At 45.0% G+C, this 23063-nt stretch overlaps 1 protein-coding gene across 1 annotated transcript in view; it reads left to right on the forward strand.

Annotated features, from left to right (window-relative positions):
• Window positions 1-8678: 8678 nt before the first annotated feature.
• CD81 (CD81 molecule) overlaps window positions 8679-23063 on the forward strand; it is an 85760-nt gene continuing 71375 nt past the window's right edge. The window contains exon 1 of the mRNA XM_073574056.1: window positions 8679-8833. Within this exon, the coding sequence (XP_073430157.1) occupies window positions 8768-8833 (66 nt within the window). The 5' untranslated portion in view covers window positions 8679-8767. The remainder of the gene's footprint in view (window positions 8834-23063) is intronic.

Raw genomic sequence — 23063 nt, forward strand, 5'->3', positions numbered from 1 at the left:
AATCTCCCTTATCCTCTAGTCACTTTGGTCACAGCTCTGCCATCGAGCCTGTGACAGAGCGCTCAGATACTCAGTGGGCCTCACACAATCCATAAGTGTCCAGTGTCCACAAGTGTGTGCAGAAATTAAAAATCTCCCTTATCCTCTAGTCACTTTGGTCACAGCTCTGCCATCGAGCCTGTGACAGAGCGCTCAGATACTCAGTGGGCCTCACACAATCCATAAGTGTCCAGTGTCCACAAGTGTGTGCAGAAATTAAAAATCTCCCTTATCCTCTAGTCACTTTGGTCACAGCTCTGCCATCGAGCCTGTGACAGAGCGCTCAGATACTCAGTGGGCCTCACACAATCCAAAAGTGTTCAGTGTCCACAAGTGTCTGCAGAAATTAAAAATCTCCCTTATCCTCTAGTCACTTTGGTCACAGCTCTGCCATCGAGCCTGTGACAGAGCGCTCAGATACTCAGTGGGCCTCACACAATCCATTAGTGTCCAGTGTCCACAAGTGTGTGCAGAAATTAAAAATCTCCCTTATCCTCTAGTCACTTTGGTCACAGCTCTGCCATCGAGCCTGTGACAGAGCGCTCAGATACTGAGTGGGCCTCACACAATCCATAAGTGTCCAGTGTCCACAAGTGTGTGCAGAAATTAAAAATCTCCCTTATCCTCTAGTCACTTTGGTCACAGCTCTGCCGTCGAGCCTGTGACAGAGCGCTCAGATACTCAGTGGGCCTCACACAATCCATAAGTGTCCAGTGTCCACAAGTGTGTGCAGAAATTAAAAATCTCCCTTATCCTCTAGTCACTTTGGTCACAGCTCTGCCATCGAGCCTGTGACAGAGCGCTCAGATACTCAGTGGGCCTCACACAATCCAAAAGTGTCCAGTGTCCACAAGTGTGTGCAGAAATTAAAAATCTCCCTTATCCTCTAGTCACTTTGGTCACAGCTCTGCCATCGAGCCTGTGACAGAGCGCTCAGATACTCAGTGGGCCTCACACAATCCATAAGTGTCCAGTGTCCACAAGTGTGTGCAGAAATTAAAAATCTCCCTTATCCTCTAGTCACTTTGGTCACAGCTCTGCCATCGAGCCTGTGACAGAGCGCTCAGATACTCAGTGGGCCTCACACAATCCAAAAGTGTCCAGTGTCCACAAGTGTGTGCAGAAATTAAAAATCTCCCTTATCCTCTAGTCACTTTGGTCACAGCTCTGCCATCGAGCCTGTGACAGAGCGCTCAGATACTCAGTGGGCCTCACACAATCCATAAGTGTCCAGTGTCCACAAGTGTGTGCAGAAATTAAAAATCTCCCTTATCCTCTAGTCACTTTGGTCACAGCTCTGCCATCGAGCCTGTGACCAACCAAGATTGAAGGATGACGCAGGCCATACTACTGATTACTCCATCGAGCTGTTTTCACATACCATGCCTGGATTATCAAGTGAAATGGTGAATTACCCAGGCCAAGATGAATCTGACATGGAGTGCACTGATGCACAGCCGCTGATGGATGATTCTGCTGGTACATTCACTCAGAGCACTTCATTGTCCTCGCAGTGTACAGAGCCAGATTCTGACCCTGATGAGACTTAGGTGCCCCTTCCCGCACACTATACCACCATACACGGTGACACAGAGGAAGGTGCACATGACATAGAAGAGGAGGTGATGGATGACCCAGTTGTTGACCCAGATTGGCATCCATTGGGGGAAGAGGGTGCTGCTTCCAATAGCTCAGATGAGGAGCATCCACAGCAGACATCGACATCGCAACAGCTGTTATCTGGCAGGCCCGGAGCACTCCAAAGACAGGTTCCAAACATCAAAAGAGTTGCTGGACAGCTTGTCCAGAGGGTCAAAAGATCACAGCGTGCTAGGCGGCAAAATGTCTGCCAAAGTAGGAAGAGTGCAGTGTGGCACTTTTTTGAACAAAATCCTCATGATCAGGCCAAGGTTATCTGTAAGAAGTGCGCAAAGACCTTTAGCCGAGGGAAAAATCTGAAAAATTTGAATACCAGTTGCATGCTTAGACATTTAACCAGCATGCACTTGCAAGCGTGGACACAACACCAAACCTCAAGTGCCACATGTGCAACTGATCACAACGAAGGTAGTCAGCAACGCTACATTGTTTCCCCCACTGTAAGCCCACCGGTTAGCAAAGCAGCAAATGTTGAGGTGTCGTTGCAATGCCACAGCAGTCAGGGAATCCCACTGTTATATCAACGAAAGACTGATTCTAGGCCATCAGAAAGAACAACAACTCCATCATCATCATCAACCCTCTCTCAGTCCGCCCTGTCCACCGCTACTTCCACCATATGCAGCTCTCAAGTCCAGCTCACCCTCCCAGACACTATGAGTAGGTCAAAAAAGTACTCAGTCTCTCATCCGCGTACACTGGGTTTGAACGCCCACATTGCCAAACTAATCTCGTTTGAGATGATGCCCTTTCGGTTGGTGGAAAGCGCAGCTTTCCGCGAACTCATGGCCTATGCAGTACCACGCTATGACCTACCCAGTCGCCACTTCTTCTCTCGCAAAGCCATCCCAGCCCTCCACCATCATGTGAAAGACCGCATTGTCCATGCACTCAAGCAGTCAGTGAGCGGAAAGGTGCACCTCACAACTGATGCATGGTCCAGTCGGCATGGCCAGGGCCGTTACGTGTCCATCACTGCGCACTGGGTTAATGTGGTGGATGCAGGGTCCACAGGGGACAGCGGTGGTGGGACAGTGCTGCCTAGCCCACGGTATAGGAAACAGTTGGCTGTAGGCGTTCGACCCTCCTCCTCCTCCTCCAGAAGCGAAAGCTCGTCCACAGAGCGCAGTCGTACGAGCACTCCATCTGCAGCTGCCACTGTTGCACACGATGTGTCCCCCTATCGAGCAGCTAGTGGAAAGCGTCAGCAGGCTGTGTTGCAGATGATGTGTTTGGGCAACAGACACACCGCCGAGGGACTGGCCGAGTACTTGAAGCGACAAACTGAGTCATGGCTGGGCAGTGTACATCTTGAGGCAGGCAAGGTAGTTAGTGATAATGGCCGTAATTTTGTGGCAGCCATAGCCCTTTCAAAACTCAGCCACATACCTTGCTTGGCTCACACCTTGAACCTGGTGGTGCAGTGCTTCCTCAAAAATTATCCGGAGTTAACAGCCCTGCTCCAGAAGGTGCGAAGACTGTGCGCGCACATCCGCCGGTCGCCTGTACACTCCGTTCGTATGCAGAAGCTGCAGCGATTGCTCCACCTTCCCAACCACCGCCTCATTATCGACATTGCAACAAGGTGGAACTCCACCCTGCACATGGTGGAGCGGCTGTGCGAGCAGAGGTAGGCCATAATGCATTTGTGGGAGGATACACGGCCAAGCACTTTGAGAGCAGACATGGAGTTGACAGGTGTGCAGTGGTCGAAGCTGAAAGACCTCTGTAAAGTCCTTCAGTGTTTTGAGGAATGCACACGGCTGGTAAGCGCAGACGACGCCATCCTAAGCATGAGCATCCCACTTATGCGTCTGCTCATGCAAACTTTGACGCACCTTAAGGAGCAGGCGTCTGCAGCCAATGTTGATGAGGAGGAAGAGGAGGAGGGAATCCTTGATGACATTCAGCCATTGTCTGCTCAGGGACCTCTCCTGGACGAGGTGGAGGAAGAAGAGGAGGAGGAGGATGATGATGGGGATGATTACTTAGGGGAGGAGGATGCATCTCGTGGGGCAAGTGAAAATGTTGGCGTGGCAAGGTCTGGTACAGGGTTTGTGCGTGACTGGAGGGATGTGGATTTGCCAGAAAATGCTCCTCCAACCAGCACTCGCAGTGCATCATTGACACCGGGAACATTGGCCCACATGTCAGATTATGCCTTGCAGATCCTAAAAAGGGACCCCGCATTGCCAAAATGATGAACGATGACGACTACTGGTTGGCCAGCATCCTGGATCCACGCTATAAAGGCAAATTACAAAACATCATGCCACAGGAGAACCTTGACCTAATATTGGCTAATAAACAAGCAACTCTGGTAAATCGGTTGCTTGAGGCATTCCCAGCACACAGCAGCGGTGATGGTTCTCACACGAGCCGTACGGGCCGGGGGCAGCTTGGCAGAGGTGTTCGTGGTGCACACAGCAGAAGTGGCGTTGGAGACACGGGTTTCATGACAATGTTGTGGACTGATTTTTCAAATACCGCTCACACAACTGGTAATACTGCATCGATGGAAAGTGACAGGAGACAGCAGTTGTCAACTATGGTTACAAACTACTTTTCCTCCCATATCGATGTTCTCCCACACAGGTCATTCCCCTTTGACTATTGGGCCGCTAAACTGGACACCTGGCCTGAATTGGCCCAATATGCCTTACAGGAGCTCGCTTGCCCAGCTGCAAGTGTGCTATCGGAAAGAGTCTTCAGTGCAGCTGGATCAATCCTGACAGAAAAAAGGACCCGTCTGTCAACCCAAAATGTGGATGATCTAACCTTCATTAAAATGAACCATGCATGGGTTTCCAAGGATTTTGTCCCACCTTCCCCTGATGACACATAGGGTGACAGAAAAATGGCTTGCTTTGGTCCACCTCTTCCTGGGACTTCACCTATTTCGCCTTTTGCATCAGCTGAATGTCCAACATCAACATATGCCACTTTCTAAAACTCCCTAACTGTGCTGCCTCCCCCCCCATGGCCGGGGTCACCACCTAGCGCACGACACCGTGCGAGTGCCGTTGCCCTGGACAGGTGGGTAGGCCGACTCTTGGGCGCGGGCACTGGCACAGGGTCCCTCATAGTGCAATCAAGTGTCTCTGACGGTGGTGGTGCACACCCGCCGTCAGACACACCGCTGTACTATGAGGGGCCCAGTGCCAGTACCGACGCCCACGAGTGGGCCCCCCTTGCTTGGGCAGGGCCCCAGCATTTGCAATCTTTACCTCTCCCTGCTCCTCCGCTGTGTAATCTGGGCCGTCAAATCCATACTGTGCCTGACACCGTCTGAGCAAGCCTCCTGATGTATAGACATATATTTTGAATGTGTACGCTATCCATACATGTTATCTGGGGATACGGTACCCTTTCTAACCTTTGTGCAATCACGTGCAATCCATACTGGGCCTAACACCGTCTGAGCCTGCCTCCTGATGTATAGACATATATTTTGAATGTGTACACTATGCTATCCATACATGTTATCCGGGGATACGGTACCCTTTCTAACCTTTGTGCAATCACGTGCAATCCATACTGGGCCTAACACTGTCTGAGCCTGCCTCCTGATGTATAGACATATATTTTGAATGTGTACACTATGCTATCCATACATGTTATCCGGGGATACGGTACCCTTTCTAACCTTTGTGCAATCACGTGCAATCCATACTGGGCCTAACACCGTCTGAGCCTGCCTCCTGATGTATAGACATATATTTTGAATGTGTACACTATGCTATCCATACATGTTATCCGGGGATACGGTACCCTTTCTAACCTTTGTGCAATCACGTGCAATCCATACTGGGCCTAACACCATCTGAGCCTGCCTCCTGATGTATAGACATATATTTTGAATGTGTACGCTATCCATACATGTTATCTGGGGATACGGTACACTTTCTAACCTTTGTGCAATCACGTGCAATCCATACTGGGCCTAACACCGTCTGAGCCTGCCTCCTGATGTATAGACATATATTTTGAATGTTTACACTATGCTATCCATACATGTTATCCGGGGATACGGTACCCTTTCTAACCTTTGTGCAATCACGTGCAATCCATACTGGGCCTAACACCGTCTGAGCCTGCCTCCTGATGTATAGACATATATTTTGAATGTGTACGCTATCCATACATGTTATCTGGGGATATGGTACCCTTTCTAACCTTTGTGCAATCACGTGCAATCCATACTGGGCCTAACACCGTCTGAGCCTGCCTCCTGATGTAAAGACATATATTTTGAATGTGTACGCTATCCATACATGTTATCTGGGGATACGGTACCCTTTCTCACCTTTGTGCAATCACGTGTAATCCATACTGGGCGTGAGAACGGCTGGCGAGCTGTTAAGCAAGCTACAGCACCTGTGGTTTGCACACGTAAGTTTTTCATTTTTTCAGGAATGACGGTTAGGCCTAATTCCGAAACTGCGGTTGACCTGCACTTACTGGGAAATCATCGTTCGCGGGTAATAATTGTAATCACAGATCCCCATCACTAACGTTGTTCAGCGGGTTATCTGCACCTGTAAGCGACAAACGCTGGCCTTTTCAGTGTAGCGCACATGCAGCCACGGACATGTAAGAGCATGACACACCAGTTATTGGCCAATCTCATGTGCCAGAGCCTCACGTGTCCCTCTAGTAAGCCGGACTCGGACCGCGGGGCATGACGGAGTCTCGTTCGTTAACGGAATTAAGCTTGCAATGTGTGCATCTTTTCTGTAGCTGGCATGGTTGAGGTTTCCAAAGTGGAGTCGAATTAAACCGTAGGCTCCACTCCTGGTGGTGCCCTTCTGGACATTCCTTTAAGGTTCAGCTTTGCAACCATACTGCCCACGTAAAACAAACACTTTGCCTTCATGAACGCTGTTTGGAGGGTCATGACTCGTGGGAATAACGCCGCCCAATCAGTTAACCTGCTAGAGAGATCCTTCGTTGCTCCCAAGCATGACATCACACTCCCTAGGAAGAAGGTAATGCCACTGTGGCGACCGTACTCCTGGGGGCGACACAAGTGCACTGATGCCCAGCTACTGCTCGATGAATCTGCTGGTACATTGACCCAGACCACTACATTCCCCTCGCACGCTACACGGCCTGAATCTGACCCTGATGAAACTCAGGTTACCCTTCCCATATACAGTTCCATCTTACACGGTGACAAAGAGGAAGCTGCAGATGAAAGTGCAGGTTCGGCCCACCCGCCATCAGACACACCACCGTACTATCAGGGGCCCTGTGCCAGTGCCGTCGCCAACGAGTGGGCCCCCCCTGCTTGCAAGGTTGAAATACTGTGCAGTGAGATGGAAGATGGGGACGACGAGGAGTCCAGACTAGTACAGGGATTCCCTAGCGAGGAGACTTATTTAATTGTTTTCAATGTTGGGACAGCAATTTTTGGGGAGCACTATACTCTGGAGAATGATAGATGGGGCCCACCATACACTGGAACATTCCAAAGGTGGACATCAGACACTGGAGCAGCATTTACAGGGCCCATTATACACTAGAGCATTAGAAATGGGGCCAATTATGTTTGGAGCATTATTTGGGCCCATAAGACAGTGGAGCTTCATCCATGGGGACCAACATATACTGTAGCATTATGTGGAGCTCATCATATACTGTTTCAAACATTATATGGGACCAATGATTCTGTATGGAGAAATAGATGGGCCTCGTCATGAGATGTAAAAAGTGAAGTATTTTTCATTGTACTATACCGCTATTTCTCTGCCGTATCGGAGCATGATGAGTTGTGGTATGTGTTAAAGGGGCGCTCTTTCTCCCAGGGCACATGAAAACCTGCAGCCAGCCCTCCCCCCCTCACAACTTTAGCCAAATAACCCCCATTTTTCAATGCGTAACTTGTATTATGAAGTTAATTAAGGTTGACAAGCTTAAGTAAGAAGAATTGATGCTTTTGGCATTCAAATGAGCACTGTAGGTGTGTTTCCTGTCCTCCTCTCACTGCCGACTTTTATTCCCCATTGACTTACATTGGGTTTCGTGTTTCGGGACGACCCCGACTTTTCCCTATAATCGGACGATCTTGCTCGATTCCGACTTTTGGAAAAGTCGGGTTTCACGAAACGAAACTCGACCCTAAAAAAACAAAAGTCGCTCAACTCTACTCAACACTAATCATCATTGAGAATCTGTGGCTAGTCCTCAAAATAGCAGTGCATGCAAGACGACCCAGGAATCTCACAGAAAAGGAAGAATGGATGAAAATCCATCAAACAAGAAATGAAAGACTCTTGGCTGGCTACTAAAAGCGTTTACAAGATGTGATATTTTTAAAAGGGAGAGCTACTAGGTACTAACTATGCAGGGTGCCCAAACTTTTGCATTGGCCTATTTTCCTTATTGTAATTTTTAAAATGTAAAAAATGACAATATATAATTTTTTTGGCCTAAAATACAGAGAAAATGTGTCATCTTTAACTTTAGCCCTTTAAGAGATCATTCCATCTTCAACTTGCTTAACTGGTCACAACAACAGTAATTTTGACCAGGGGTGCCCAAACTTTTACATGCCACTGTAGATAGATAATAGATAGATTGCTAGATACTGTAGACAGATCTATTGATTTTTCTATATCTTGAAATGACGTGATTCGGTCTTTCACTGCTCTCAGCTTTTTCCCTTTCATTGTGATAGAGGCGTAACACTTTTTCAATGAAGTTTTGGAAACTTCCCCGCCTGCTGTCTCTGCTTAATGTCACAGACTCTCAGGAGAGCATTGTGGTCTCTTTTTCACAGGTCCCCATCAATTAGTTGGGATTTGGACCGACATGAAGAATACCTCTAAATTACAAAGAAGAATTAAAACAAAATAAAAAATAACTGTGTTTCTATTGAGGAAAGCGGATTCTCCCCTACATCCTCCTCGCAATCCCCCTCCCTTACATAGAGGAGGGGGTGCAGGAGGAGTGGCACTAAGTGCAGCATGGGGAGGAGGCCTGGGCACTGGCTGCTCCCTCCTTCTTCTCCAGTCCCTCATTTGTGATCCTTTTTGCAGCACAGATAACGGACCCTGAAGCAGTCGCCATGGGGGTGGAAGGATGCACCAAATGTATTAAATACATGCTCTTTGTCTTCAACTTCATCTTCTGGGTGAGTGTCTGTACTGCAGGCTGCGGATGCGTAGAGGGTGTCCTACATTTTTGGATCTGAGCATCTCACAGGGGTGGGCTCCTGGCTTGTGGTGTAGAGCCCCCTAATGTGCCTCTGCAGCTACAATGTATACATATTCTGCCAATGGATGAAAATGTTGCATTTGCTAAAGGAGATTAATCAAGACAGGTGCAGATTGGAAAAAATCCTATACATGTTGGCAGATAGGAGGCAGCTGGGTAGAAAACAACAGCTCTATATATGGACCCCCAAGCCCACGTGGTGCAGCGGGGGGATCTGTGCTAGGTGGGCTAGAGGGGAGGGAGAAGCGTCCCACCATGGTACCCCTCCCTGTCACTAGTCAAACAAAGCAGCTAACAAGTGCTGGGAAAGTCTCCAAAGATTTTACATATGTAGCGACATAAATCAAACAAAAACAGGAAACAAATATGTCAATAAATAAAGTTCCTTATTTGTCACAATGATCATAATTAGAGATGAGCGAATTTGTTCGGATTCGGTTCATAAAAGCATCGGAATCAAGTATTGTTCTTGCAATATTCGTCGAACACAGCCGAACGTCATTAGAGTCAATGGGAGTAGAAATTACCGAATATGTTCAGAACCGATCATAAGACAAACATTGTTCGAATATGGCTCGAATACGTCAAAATCAGATTCGGCGCCAAAATCCGAACAAATTCGCTCATCTCTAACCATGATCAGAATTGTACTCAAAATTGAAAATTTACCCCATAGTCTAACATTGCATAGAAGTCGCCATGAACCCCCCAAAAATAATTGATAGGTAAAGTCTAAATAATTAGCAATTTGTAGTAACATTGTAGTCATAGTAACTGGTAATCGGTGCTACAATTCTGCTGAATGTTGGTGGACTGGGAGCTTAGCGCCACTTCTAACGAATGTCTCCTAACTGGAGACTATGGGCCTTTGTCATTGTACAGATATTGAGAGTCATGCCAACTTCTGATCATGGTGGTCACACTAAGGATCCATTGTACCATAATATCCGTGAGCGGCGGCACAGATGGTACGCCTGCAATGACATCACTCTGGAATGTATGGTGCGATGTAGGGTTTGGATACACAATAGAATTTTACACGTGTTTTTCATCTACAAGTTGCAGGCTAAGAGCTGGAAACTCCATTTCTAAACAATTTACTTCCATATAGTTGTTGTCTGATGATTCCTTTATTTCCTTTCATAATTGTATGTTATACGGCTTATTTCATAATTGTTAAAAAAAAAAAAAAAAAGCTTAATAACTTAAAATAAGCTTACTAATGAGGCGCCCCCCACTGTTGGATTGTCATAGCTGCATGTAAACAATGTCACCAAATGCGTCAGCAGGCAACTTGTCTGCCAGATGTCACTTATTGTTAGATAAAAAGTCACTGTGGACCTTACATTATCCACAGCCAAATAGATTAATTCTTTCTATGGGGTTTTGATAGTAGGTGACGGATTTTCATTTTTTCATTAATCTTCAATTGTATTCCAAGTAAAGTATTTTTTTTTACAATTTTGTTTCAATGGCCTCCGACTCAGTCCCGAGCCATGGTGGCTTGACGAATAAATGATCGGTAGGAAGATCGATCTTGTGTAAGCCTAGATGGATCTTGTGTAAGCATAGATGGATCTTGTGCAAGCCTAGATGGATCTTGTGTAAGCCTAGATAGGTCCACCAGGGTCTTCTCCACCGTTTCTTTGATTGTATCAAGCCATCGGTTTCTGATCTTCCTCTTCGCCTTGAACCTTCTATTCTTCTGACCATGATGTCCTTCTCCAGTTATTGCTCTCTTCGTACACTAGACGACACCTAGCTTGGTGATCCTTGCTTCGAGTAACATGCCTGGCTTGGTTAGTTCCCAAGTTAAAATTGAGTAAAGTATTACATGGATACAATTCATTCATCAGGGACAGAATCATTGTACAGTATGTGTGAAATCCAGTAATAATACAAAAAAAAAATATGACGTGGTCAGTTTCGGAAACCGATCATAGTGTTGTAGTGTTTGAACCACATTGGTAACAACGAACGTGGATTCAACCAAATGTATTCTGGGTTTTTTCCCGCAGAAATGTGTCCTTCCCCTACTGTAACCATTTTCCTGAAAAGTTCAATACATATATATTGAGTAATAGGAGATTAGAAATATTCTAACAGAGCAGAGTTCTTCCATCACTTTCAAAAGTGAATACATTTCCCCCATTCTTCTTCTGACTCTCTCTCATTCATCTCTTCTAATAATATCTAGTGCTCATGAGTAGCTGCACATAGGATAGCGCTATATGGTTTACGGTTCCTTTCTCTAGCCGAAATGCCATTTCTGGTGTTAGAGAATAATTGAACTGATACTTGGTTGCATTCCCATGTATTCCCCATGCAGGTCTAAGGTCACGTGTTCACATGCATGAGATTTACCGACTAGACTTTCTTTCGCTTCTCAATGTTCCACTGGAGGAAAGTCTAGTCTGCATATATTAAAACCATGCTGCCCGTCCACCCAAACAGGGAATACAGGGGAATGGTGACAGTGAACACGTTGCACACGGTCATAACTCAGCAGTCACATAGAGTGAATGCAGACTTTTCTGTTTAGACTGGACAACCCTTTTAAGGAGTGATATTGGACAATGAATGGTGATAGGAGTGAGCCTTATGAAAAGGTAGGAAGTGGTGCTCCTGCCTCTCCAACTGCTAAAGAATGATATTGGACAATGACTCCTAAATCGGGTAAAGACTTAGGAATTATCTTTTCCTAGCTTGAAGGGAATTTGTCACCAGGTTTTTTTCTAACCCATCTGACTCAGCATGATTATAGTGATGTATCACTTACTGAGCTGCTTGCTGAGGTGCTGCTAAAATCCTTATTTTATTTACTGTAGGTCTGGTAGTTCTCTGAATGCTGAGCTCTTAATAACCACGCCCACAACACTGATTGGCAGTTTCCTGTGTACACTGCGCATAGTCAGAAATCTGCCAAACAGCAGTGGGGGAGGGGTTATATAGAGCTCATGAATATGGAGGACTACATGGCAGCAGGTTTACTAGTCCTCTAGTGGTAATCTCCCTCTGATAAAACACTTATTTTATCAAAACTACGGGAAGCAGCCCAGTAAGTTACACATTGCTAGAATTATGGTCTCTGTCTCTACATTATTCTGTGCTCAGATTAGGTGGAAAAAACCTGGGGACGCATTTTCTTGAAGAATTCTAACAATTTTGGTCTGGAGCATTTTTTTAGGGTATAAACCTGTAGTTACAGTATAGCTAAATTAAAGAATTTACAAAGAAATGGAGACAGAGAGATGGTCTAGTACTCATTAATGAGCTCATCAGACATTTATTTTATGAGTTTGTATCGCATTTTGTACTTCTTAGGCCGGTTTCACATTAGCGCTTTTTCAGCGCGCGCACGGCCGGGGGTAGCTCCGCCCCCGAGCCGGCTCTCTGCCCGGCGTGCCCGCCCCTTGCTTGTAGCGCTGCCTATTAGCGGACAGCGGCGCCTGCGATCGGCGCACCCTATCTTTAGCATAGGGTGCGCAGATCGTGCGCAGGCCGTGCGCTAGTTGCGCTTTGACCTGCGCTGCGCACTTTTGACGGTGCGCCGTGTGCGCCAAAATCAAACTTTTCGGATTTTGGCGCGCACGGCGCACCGTCAAAAGTGCGCAGCGCAGGTCAAAGCGCAACTAGCGCACGGCCTGCGCACGATCTGCGCACCCTATGCTAAAGATAGGGTGCGCCGATCGCAGGCGCCGCTGTCCGCTAGTAGGCGGCGCTACAAGCAAGGGGCGGGCACGCCGGGCAGAGAGCCGGCTCGGGGGCGGAGCTACCCCCGGCCGTGCGCGCGCTGAAAAAGCGCTAATGTGAAACCGGCCTTAGGAACTGTTGCATTTAATAAAGGTCATTGAAGAAAAAAAAGGTGTATTTTATAAAAAGGAGTGAATTATTGAGTTGTGGAGTATTAAGAACACCTGTATATTATAGACTAAGGAATAATAATCTCTAAAAATGCATGAAATATGTTGCAGGTTTAAGATCTTGTAGGAACTGCCTAGAGAAGCTATGATGCAATTTTGCATTAAACCTCAGCACTTTTACTTTTACGTCATTAAAGAACTGACTTTGTTATTTTGACTATTCAACATCATAAGCAATATAGGTAAATTGCTTTCAAATTTATAGAGGTAGCCACCTGAGAGCTTCTCTAGAATGTAAAATATTAAGACAGAAGAAGTAATTTGTTGAATATGTCTTTTTAAGGAGCTATTGCTTGGTTTTGCCTCTGAGTATAGTGAGTGGATTGCTTCACGCGACCCTAGTTGACAATCCAAGACAGTGCTCTGTGATCATGGCCAGGAGCTCTGTGAATGTTCTGAGCTTGAGGGTTCCCTAGGGTGGTGTTTGATTCTCCATCCTGGTGTAATGTTATCTATGCGGCATGGGGCGCACTATTGATGTCTCACCGGCCCGGCAAATCAAAAACCAAGCCTGGGATCCCCGAAGCTTAAGAAATTCATGCAAATCCTGTCTATGACCAGTGAGCAATGACCTGGACCATACACCATGGACATCATGTTTTTGGAGTGTGGGAGGAAATCAGTGAAGCCGGAGGAAAGCCACACAAGCACAGTGGGAACAAACTCATTGCAGAAGTTGTTCTTGGTTGGATCTAAACCCAGGACTCCAGCGCTGCAATGCTACAGGGCTAACCATCTAATGTGTAATAATCTTCAGTGTAGAAAGCATGACTAGGTGTCTGGGTGCCATGGCACCAGGCAGTACGTATGGCTGAAGTAAGGATGTACAAGTGTCATCTCTATGTGGATCTCTGCTAAATATCTGGTTCAGGCACTCTGGCAGAACAGGACCTGCCACGTGAGAATATTTGAGTACAGCATTTATAATCTCAGTTTTAGTTCAGGGTACCAACACTTCACTTTAGTGCTCATCCTGCTTCACTTTAGTGTTCCCCTGCTTCAATATAGTGTTCCCCTGCTTCAGTTTAGTGTTCCCCTGCTTCAGTTTAGTGTTCCTCTGCTTCAAGTTAGTGATCCCCTGCTTCAGTTTAGTGTTCCTCTGCTTCAGTTTAGTGTTCCCCTGCTTCAGTTTAGTGTTCCTCTGCTTCAGTTTAGTGTTCCTCTGCTTCGGGTTAGTGTTCCCCTGCTTCAGTTTCGTGTTCCCCTGCTTCAAATAAGTGTTCCTCTGCTTCAGCATGGTGTACCCCTACTTCAGTTTAGTGTTCCCCTTCTTCAGTTTAGCGTTTCTCCTGCTTCAGTTTACTGCTCCTCCTGCTTCAGTTTAGTGTTCTTTTGCTTCAGTTTAGTATTCCCCTGCTTCAGTTTAGTGCTCCTCTTGCTGCAGTTTAGTGTTCCTCTGCTTCAGTTTAGTGTTCCCCTGCTTCAGTTTAGTGTTCCCCTGCTTCAGTTTATTGCTCCCTTGCTTTACTTTGGTGCACACATGCTTTAGTTTAGCTCTCCCATTCTTCTGTTTACCATACCCCTGCTTCAGTTTAATGCTCTTTTGCTTATGTTTAGTGCGCTCCTCCTTTATTTTAGCACATCCGTTTCAGTTTAACGCACCTTTGCTTTAGTTCAGTGCACCACTGCTTGAATTTAGTGCCCTCTATTTCAGTTCAGTGCTCCCCTGCTCTTCCTCAAACTCCTGCAGTAGCATTGAGAACTATAAAACAATGACACAGTTGAGGGATGTTTTGCTTAGTGTGTGAATGCTCACTAACTTTCCAAAGAAATTAGGAAATAATAGAATATTCTACACATCTTTGTTTCATAATAGAATGTGTGCAATTGACATTATTATAGTAACAGAATAATTAAAGGGAATCTGGTTTTTGCTACCCCATCTGAGAGCTTCATAATGTAGAGACAGATACCCTGAGTCCAGTGATGTATCACTTACTGGGCTGCTTGTTGTCATTTTTATACAATAACTGTTTTATCTGCCACAGATCTAGCAGTTCTCTGAATGCTGAGCTCTGTATAACCCCGCCCACAGCACCAATTGGATGCTTTTTGCCTATGCACATTGTACACAAAAATCTGCCAATCAGTGCTGAGGGCGGGGTTATACAGGGCTCATGAGTATGGATGACTACATGGTAGAAGGTTTACTATTTCTATAGTAATAACTTCCTGTTGATAAAATTGTGATTTTATGAAAACAACAGCAAGCAGCCCAGAAAGTGACACATCAGGGTCTCTGTCTCAAAATGATGCTGCTCTCAGATTAGTTGTTAAAAGCCTGATGACAGATTCCCTTTAATACAAGAAAATTAAAGCACCATACTAGTGTTTATTTTTCAGCACTGGATTGGTACTTCTAATCTGCCGCCATCTTCACATTTTATCGAGTCCCGTGATGCCATCTTGTGAACACAACTTCTGACTGGCTGGAAGTCAGAATTAATTGTCACAAGCTCTCAAAGTAAAAGTCTAAAACAACCAGCACAGGGCTCTCATAGGCTTGCATTGAAAGGTGACTTCTGGCTCACCCACCAAACACTGGAGCAGTCCAGCAAGTCACAAACTGCTGGAGACCAATGGGAGCGGTGGCAACAGAAGGTAAAGACAGCGGTGGGAGTGGGGGCAGGGACCTTAGCTTAGAAGCACCACTCCTGCGGTAAAATTACAAAATACTGCTGGAGTGGTGCTTTACGGAATCTAGATTATCACTATGATGAGGAATTGCGGGATTTATTTTGTTTTTGCTATGAAACCAATGATATTTCTGTAAAATGGCTCCCATCTTAGCACATTAGTGCAGCTTTCTATTGAGGTCTTTAATATATGGTAGACTGCAGGAATCTTCTGCCATATCGAGTGTGGTAATAAAGATTTAGATTTGGATACCTTAAAGGGGGCATTGTCCTTATTAGGTGGTGGAAACAGGCTAATTTCTTAAGACAATCCTTTTTTTAAGTGATAAAGAAGCAAGATAAGTTGCCCACTGCCACCAGGTACAGTATATCTATTTATTAACCTTTTACTATGTAGGCATCCTATGGCTTTATTATGTGGGCACTGGATGGTGGCATTGTGGGCGCAGTATTATTTGGCACTTTTAGTAGCAATGACAAATAATCTTTTGGGAGAAAAAGAGAACAAAGAAAACGTAGCTATAAAACTGTCCAAACCATGGGACAAGCGGTGGATACCGCATCATTGCTAGCTGTCAATTTTCTCCTACTGGACTGATACATGGCCCTGTATTGCTTTTCCTCTACCTAAGGGGCAACTTGCCCTATTATCACGAGCTCACAGTACATTACATGTAACATTGATGAAGGTCGTTGAGACCGAAACGTCTTACTGTATGTACTGTACTTTATTAAATCATATATTTCACTGGATTCAATATGTGTGTGCCAAGTAAATTTATAGACTGTCACAAAATAAGACATCTGGTTCCCTGGTTCTGTCTAAGAACTCATTCAGTAATCAGTTTTTCTCATACGAGTGCTATCCGTGTAGTAGTCTGTACTACCAATCTTTCCTTGGACCGAAAGCTCTGCACAAAAGCACAGAGACTTGTCTCTTATTGATCCGAGTGTCGGATCAAATTCACCAATGCAAGTTTATGGATCCGCAAATAAATTGGACACCATCTGTGTGCTGGCTATTTTTCACGGACTGCTTTATAGGAGGAGCTGGAGAAACCTCCATCGGTTATTTTTGTACCAGAGAAAACTGACACTGACCAAATTCTGATGAAATTTGGACCTTTTTTGCATACGACAAAAATCACTGAATGAGGCTTTAGTCAGATTATGCCTGTGGATAGATCAGAGATTGTAGAGATTATGGAAGTAGCTTTCTCTTGTGCTCCTTAAATGAGTTAAAAGTACATTTTAATTAATAGATCTTGGAATAATAATAATTTCCACAATTGGATGTGTTTAAATAAAATGTCCCTGTGCTGAGATAATCTTATAAATGTGCCCCTGCTGTGTGCTGTGTAATGGCTGTGCCTCACCATGCAGGAACATAGTCTGATCATATCACATCTCCTGGGCAGGGGGGAAGCAAAAGAGAGTATACAGACAGGACAGCACGGGGTCACAGATGATTCTTTCTTTGGGGTAAAATATAAAAACCCCACAAAAATAAATCATCTGTGATCCCATGCTGTAATGGGAGTACTCTCTTTTGCCTTCCTCCCCTGCCCAGGAGCTGTGGTATGATCAGACCATGTTCCTGTATGATCAGACACAGCCATTACAAAGTACACAGCAGGGGCACATTTATAAGATTATCTCGGCACAGGAACATTGTTTTTAAACTCATCCAATTGTGGAGTTTATTTTTATTACATGATCTGTTGATTTAAATGACCTTTTTTTTAATGGGAAAACCCCTTTAAGTCCCCTGCTTAGTTAAGGGCCTGTCACACTAAGCGATATCGCTAGCAATATCGCTATAACTTGTGACGTTATAGCGATATTGCTAGCGATATCGCTGTGTGATACTTACCTCCGACCGCTCCCCCGCTGGTTATCGCGGATCGCGCAAGAACGTCCTGGAGTGTTTCTCATCATCAGCTTCCTGCGGCGCTTCCTGTGGAGAGACGAATGTGGAGCCGGGCGGGAGGACGCAGGATCGCCTAGTGTGACAGGTAAGTAGCGACCCCCGTCCCCAGCGATGTCGCTGGTGAGATCTGCCTGTGTGGCAGCTCACTAGCGACCACTTAGCGATGTACCAGCGATCCTGACCGCGTCATATCGCTGGTCGGGATCGCTGGTACATCGCTAAGTGTGACAGTACCCTTAGTCAAGAGGCGTGGGTGAGGGCACGTCAAAATTTTTAACTCAGAAAATGTGTGTGGGTGTCACTTACAATCTTAAATAGCACAAATAAGACATCTGTGAATAGTTCTTTGTCCATAGATGCATCCTGCAGAGGAGCACAGACTGAATATTGCAGTGATGGAGGACATGTAGTTATAGCACTCTGCCTGGATAGCTCTGCTCACCCATACTAAGAGTACTGTTGTACCATTACAAAATTCTGATGTTTCAAGCAGAGAAACTTTTTGAGGAGACATATGAGTAACCCAATCCATCAGACAGGTTCATAAAGCAATGTTTGGGGCCCTCATCTTTAGCATTTACAAGCAGCTCCAAGTTCTTGATTTTGACCAGGGAGCAAGACAAAAAATTCAATATCCGTTGAGAAAACCAAATTGCCAAATGAGATCTCTGAGCTATTTGTGACACCCCATTCATTGGACGAATCAACTAAGCAATCCAAATTCACTAAGAAGCTGACCTCTACAACTCACAATTGGCAGAATATCATTAGTAGGAACACCACGCATACAATAATTCATATGACCTCCACCAACTCTTTTCTAAAACACTGATCTAATTCTTACACATAAGAACCCGGGAGACATTTATAAAACAAGCGCATCATCTATAGCCGCCATATTCAATATTATCCCAAATGTTTCGTTATTATAGTCAGCGGTGTCTATCTTCTGTTGGGTGGACCAATAATCTTCACCACAAGGAAAATTGCATCAATGGGATAAAATATGCTTCTACCACTTGTAACGGTCTTGTTTCTCTTTCACTTCCGTAGCATAATATAGTGCGCCAATGTTTATTTCATGATTGTATTGTGACACCGACTATCTTGGGAGAGGAGGATGCATATAGAGGGATTTTAGCTCTATGTATGTAGTGATAGATAGAGGATCACTCATGGGTCAAGGACAAGGGTTGTTGTTATTAGGGCTGCATGACAACTTATTAGAACTTATTTTCTTGAAATAAAGAAAATAATACTAATGTAATACCAAAATAATACATATCTGTCAGCTCCACAGACTTTACATGGAGCGGCGGCACACATGCTCAACTGCTTCATCATTCAGACTGGGGTTTCGGGATTCTCATTCTTAGATCTTAAGGGTGCCAGTAGTGAGACCCCATCAATCAGCAACTTATCAAACTTATCTCTATATATAAAAATGAATGTGTGTGTATCACCAACCAATCACGAAGCATCTTTCATTTCACCAGAGCTGCTCAAAAGAAGCTGAGCTGTGATTGGTTGCTATGACCAACAGTTTTCCTTGCAAACAATCACTAAGCATCTCTCATTTCACCAGAGCTGGTTAAAAGTAGCTGAGCTGTGATTGGTTGCTATGACCAACAGTTTTCCCACTTGACAACACCTCAGCAGACACTGACATGGTGGGAGAAATATAGCATCCCTGGGAACATAAGCTCCCAGCCATTGTCTGCCTCCCCAGAAAGGAGCAGAGATCACATGACAGAAATGAATCCCCCCTCCCGTGCCCATATACACATCACACATCCTCCATTTCAAAGTCACATCTTCCCTCTTAAAGGTATCATTGGTATGGAAGTCAGAGAAAATCCATCCAGCACTTTGGTTCTGACCCCAGGGTCTCTTAAAGGGATCATTGGTATAGAATTTAGGGCAAATCCACTCTGCTCTTTGGTACTGACCCCAGCCCTTTCTTAAAGGGATCTCCGGTATGGAAGTCAGGGCAAATCCATCCAGTGCTTTAATTCTGACCCCAGGCCTCTCTTAAAGGGATCCCTGGTATGGAAGTCAGGGCAATTGCCTTCAAATGCTCTGGTACTGACCCCAGGCTCTCTTAAAGGGATCCCCGGAATGGAAGTTAGGGCAAATCCACTCAGCGCTCTGGTTCTGACCCAAGTCCCCTTTTAAAGGGATCCTCGGTACGGAAGTGAGGGAAAATCCACTCTGCGCTTTGATACTGACCCCAGGCCTCTCTTAAAGGGATCTCCGGTACGGAAGTTAGGGTAAATCCCTCAGCGCTCTGAATCTCACCTCAGGCTTCTATTAAAGGGATAATTGGTATGGAAGTCAGGGCACATCCACTCAGCGCTCTGGTTCTGATGCCAGGCCTCTCTTAAAGGGATCCCCGGTATGGAAGTTAGGACCGTTCCACCCAGCGCTCTGGTTCTGACTCCAGGCTGACGGGATGATGTAGGATATTAGTGGTAGTTGTCCGGTGGCTCTGGCTGATGGGATGATGAGGGATATTAGCAGTAGTAGTCCAGTGGCTCTGGCTGACGGGATGATGTGGGATATTATGGGTAGTAGTCCGGTAGCTCTGGCTGACGGGATGATGTGGGATATTATGGGTAGTAGTCCGGTAGCTCTGGCTGACGGGATGATGTGGGATATTAGTGGTAGTAGTCCGGTGTCTCTGGCTGACGGGATGATGTGGGATATTAGTGGTAGTAGTCTGGTAGCTCTGGCTGACGGAATTGGGATATTATAGTGAATGTGGCTATGCGGAGTGGGCGGGGATCTACACTCAGCTTTATATATATAGATATAATCATTATAATTTGTTATAACTAACCGTAGTCACCTACAGTCATGGCCAAAAGTATTGACACCCCTGCAATTCTGTCAGATAATATTCAGTTTCTTCCTGAAAATGATTGCAAACACAAATTCTTTGGTATTATCATCTTCAGTTAATTTGTCTTAAATGAAAAAACACAAAAGAGAATGAAGCAAAAAGCAAAACATTGATCATTTCACACAAAACTCCAAAAATGGGCCGGACAAAAGTATTGGCACCCTCAGCCTAATACTTGGTTGCACAACCTTTAGCCAAAATAACTGCGACCAACCGCTTCCGGTAACCATCAATGAGTTTCTTACAATGCTCTGCTGGAATTTTAGACCATTCTTCTTTGGCAAACTGCTCCAGGTCCCTGATATTTGAAGGGTGCCTTCTCCAAACTGCCATTTTTAGATCTCTCCACAGGTGTTCTATGGGATTCAGGTCTAGACTCATTGCTGGCCACCTTAGAAGTCTCCAGTGCTTTCTCTCAAACCATTTTCTAGTGCTTTTTGAAGTGTGTTTTGGGTTATTGTCCTGCTGGAAGACCCACGACCTCTGAGGTAGACCCAGCTTTCTCACACTGGGCCCTACATTATGCTGCAAAATTTGTTGGTAGTCTTCTGACTTCATAATGCCATGCACACGGTCAAGCAGTCCAGTGCCAGAGGCAGCAAAGCAACCCCAAAACATCAGGGAACCTCCACCATGTTTGACTGTAGGGACCGTGTACTTTTCGTTGAATGCCTCTTTTTTCTCCTGTAAACTCTATGTTGATGCTTTTGCCCTAAAAGCTCTACTTTTGTCTCATCTGACCAGAGAACATTCTTCCAAAATGTTTTAGGCTTTTTCAGGTAAGTTTTGGCAAACTCCAGCCTGGCTTTTTTATGTCTCGGGGTAAGAAGTGGAGTCTTCCTGGGTCTCCTACCATACAGTCCCTTTTCATTCAGATGCCGACGGATAGTACGGGTTGACACCGTTGTACCCTCGGACTGCAGGGCAGCTTGAACTTGTTTGGATGTTAGTCGAGGTTCTTTATCCAACATCCGCACAATCTTGCGTTGAAATCTCTTGTCAATTTTTCTTCTCCCACCTGTGCAACACTATGAAAATACTGAAAACATGAGCTGTGGGGGGTCGTGAGGACTGGAGTTTGCAAAACACTGGTCTAAACCAATGTTCCCCAATTGTATTCTCAAGAGTCTCCAACAGGTGGGAATCCGACCAATCTCATGGAAGAGAAGCTCTTTACTAATTTATTCACATATTCCTTTTATATATGAGTCCTTATATCATTCAATATAGATGTTGGTACATGACTAGTACATTTCAATCAAAAACATTTAATCTACATTGTAAATTAGATTTATTTAGCAAAATTGACAAACTTTTTGGAATAATGGCACAAGAGCAAGATAAATAGATGAGCACAACTAATATACCAAGCGGTTTCTCAAAATTCAACAAAAATGCCACCTCTAAAGACTACTGCAGTCTTAGAGTTATTAAACTGCCTCCTTAAAAGATTCTTAGCCTATTCCTCAATTGATTCCAGTTCACTAATATTCTTACTTCTTTGTGCTGGAACCATCTTCTTCAAGTCCCTCTACATACTGCCAGTCTCTTGTGCCAGAGGAGGTAAAACAGCCCCATAACATCTCCCATCCACTGCCATGTTTCACAGTAGGAAACACCAAGCAACCACCATGCTTCACTGTAAGTATCACAGAGCCACTACCATGCTACACTGTAGACATCACAGAGCCTCTACCATGCTTCATTCAAGGAAGGTTATTCTTTTTATTTTTACTTTATTCTTCCTCTGGACCTATCGCTAATGCATAGGCCCTAATAGTGTCAATTTTGTTTCATCCCTCAACAGAATAGAATCTCAAAACTTTGCTGACTTATTTATATGGTTTTGAGCATATTGGAGCCAAAGTTTCTTGTAGTTTTGGGGTCAGCAAAGATATATGTCATGGAGTATGAGCATGGTAAGCGTCAGTGTTCACGTTCGTTATGCACTTTACTGTGCAAACTGAAACCTTAGCATCTGCTCACATCAAATCTTGGTGCATTTGTTTGAGTCACCCTTGGTTTTGGCCACCTGGATCCCCAGTATTCTGGTGGCAGCCGTTAACTGCTTCCTCTTCTTGCTACATTAAGGTAGTGCAGTCACGGATCCTTAACTTTGAATTTATGAAGTTTATTTCCGGTTGTATCAATAGGAACATTCAATGCTTTGCTGCCTTATTGGGTCTTTTTCCTTGTTTGTGCAAGACAATGATAACCTCTATTAACTTTTCTACCACTTTGTTGATGACTCAAGAATATTAAAGGGTTGATATTGACTTGTGGGATTGCTACCTGCAATAGGTGGCATAAAGATGCAGTCATCGTCCTCTCTGAAGAGGTCATTTGTATATTTTGATTCGCAGACGAGCATTGCATGGCAAATAAGTCTTTTTTTTTGCCAGCTTGGTTTTCTCCACAGGAAGAAACATTTCCCTTTAGACAATGGATACTGGAGCACTCCAAACCATAACTAACTCTAGAGTCTCAGTACTAGGACATGGGTTTGTCTCCTAGACCTACAGAGATGATGTCAGTGAAACATGCTGGGAAACATGTAAAACCTGACTTGGAGAACAGCAGAAGCAAGTGGCCAAGGGAGCTGGGACTGGTGCATAACTGGTGGATAACCCAAGAATATTACTGAACTGTAGGCCAATGGCCATGAGGAATGGGCCAAGATCCCTCAGGAACGCTGCCAGACACTGGTGTCTAGCTGTGCATCATGTATGCAGCAGGTCATAACAGCCAGAAAGGCT

The sequence above is a fragment of the Dendrobates tinctorius genome, unplaced genomic scaffold, assembly GCF_039654945.1.
Source record: "Dendrobates tinctorius isolate UK_male_01 unplaced genomic scaffold, ASM3965494v1 ptg000037l, whole genome shotgun sequence".
Classification (NCBI taxonomy): domain Eukaryota; kingdom Metazoa; phylum Chordata; class Amphibia; order Anura; family Dendrobatidae; genus Dendrobates; species Dendrobates tinctorius.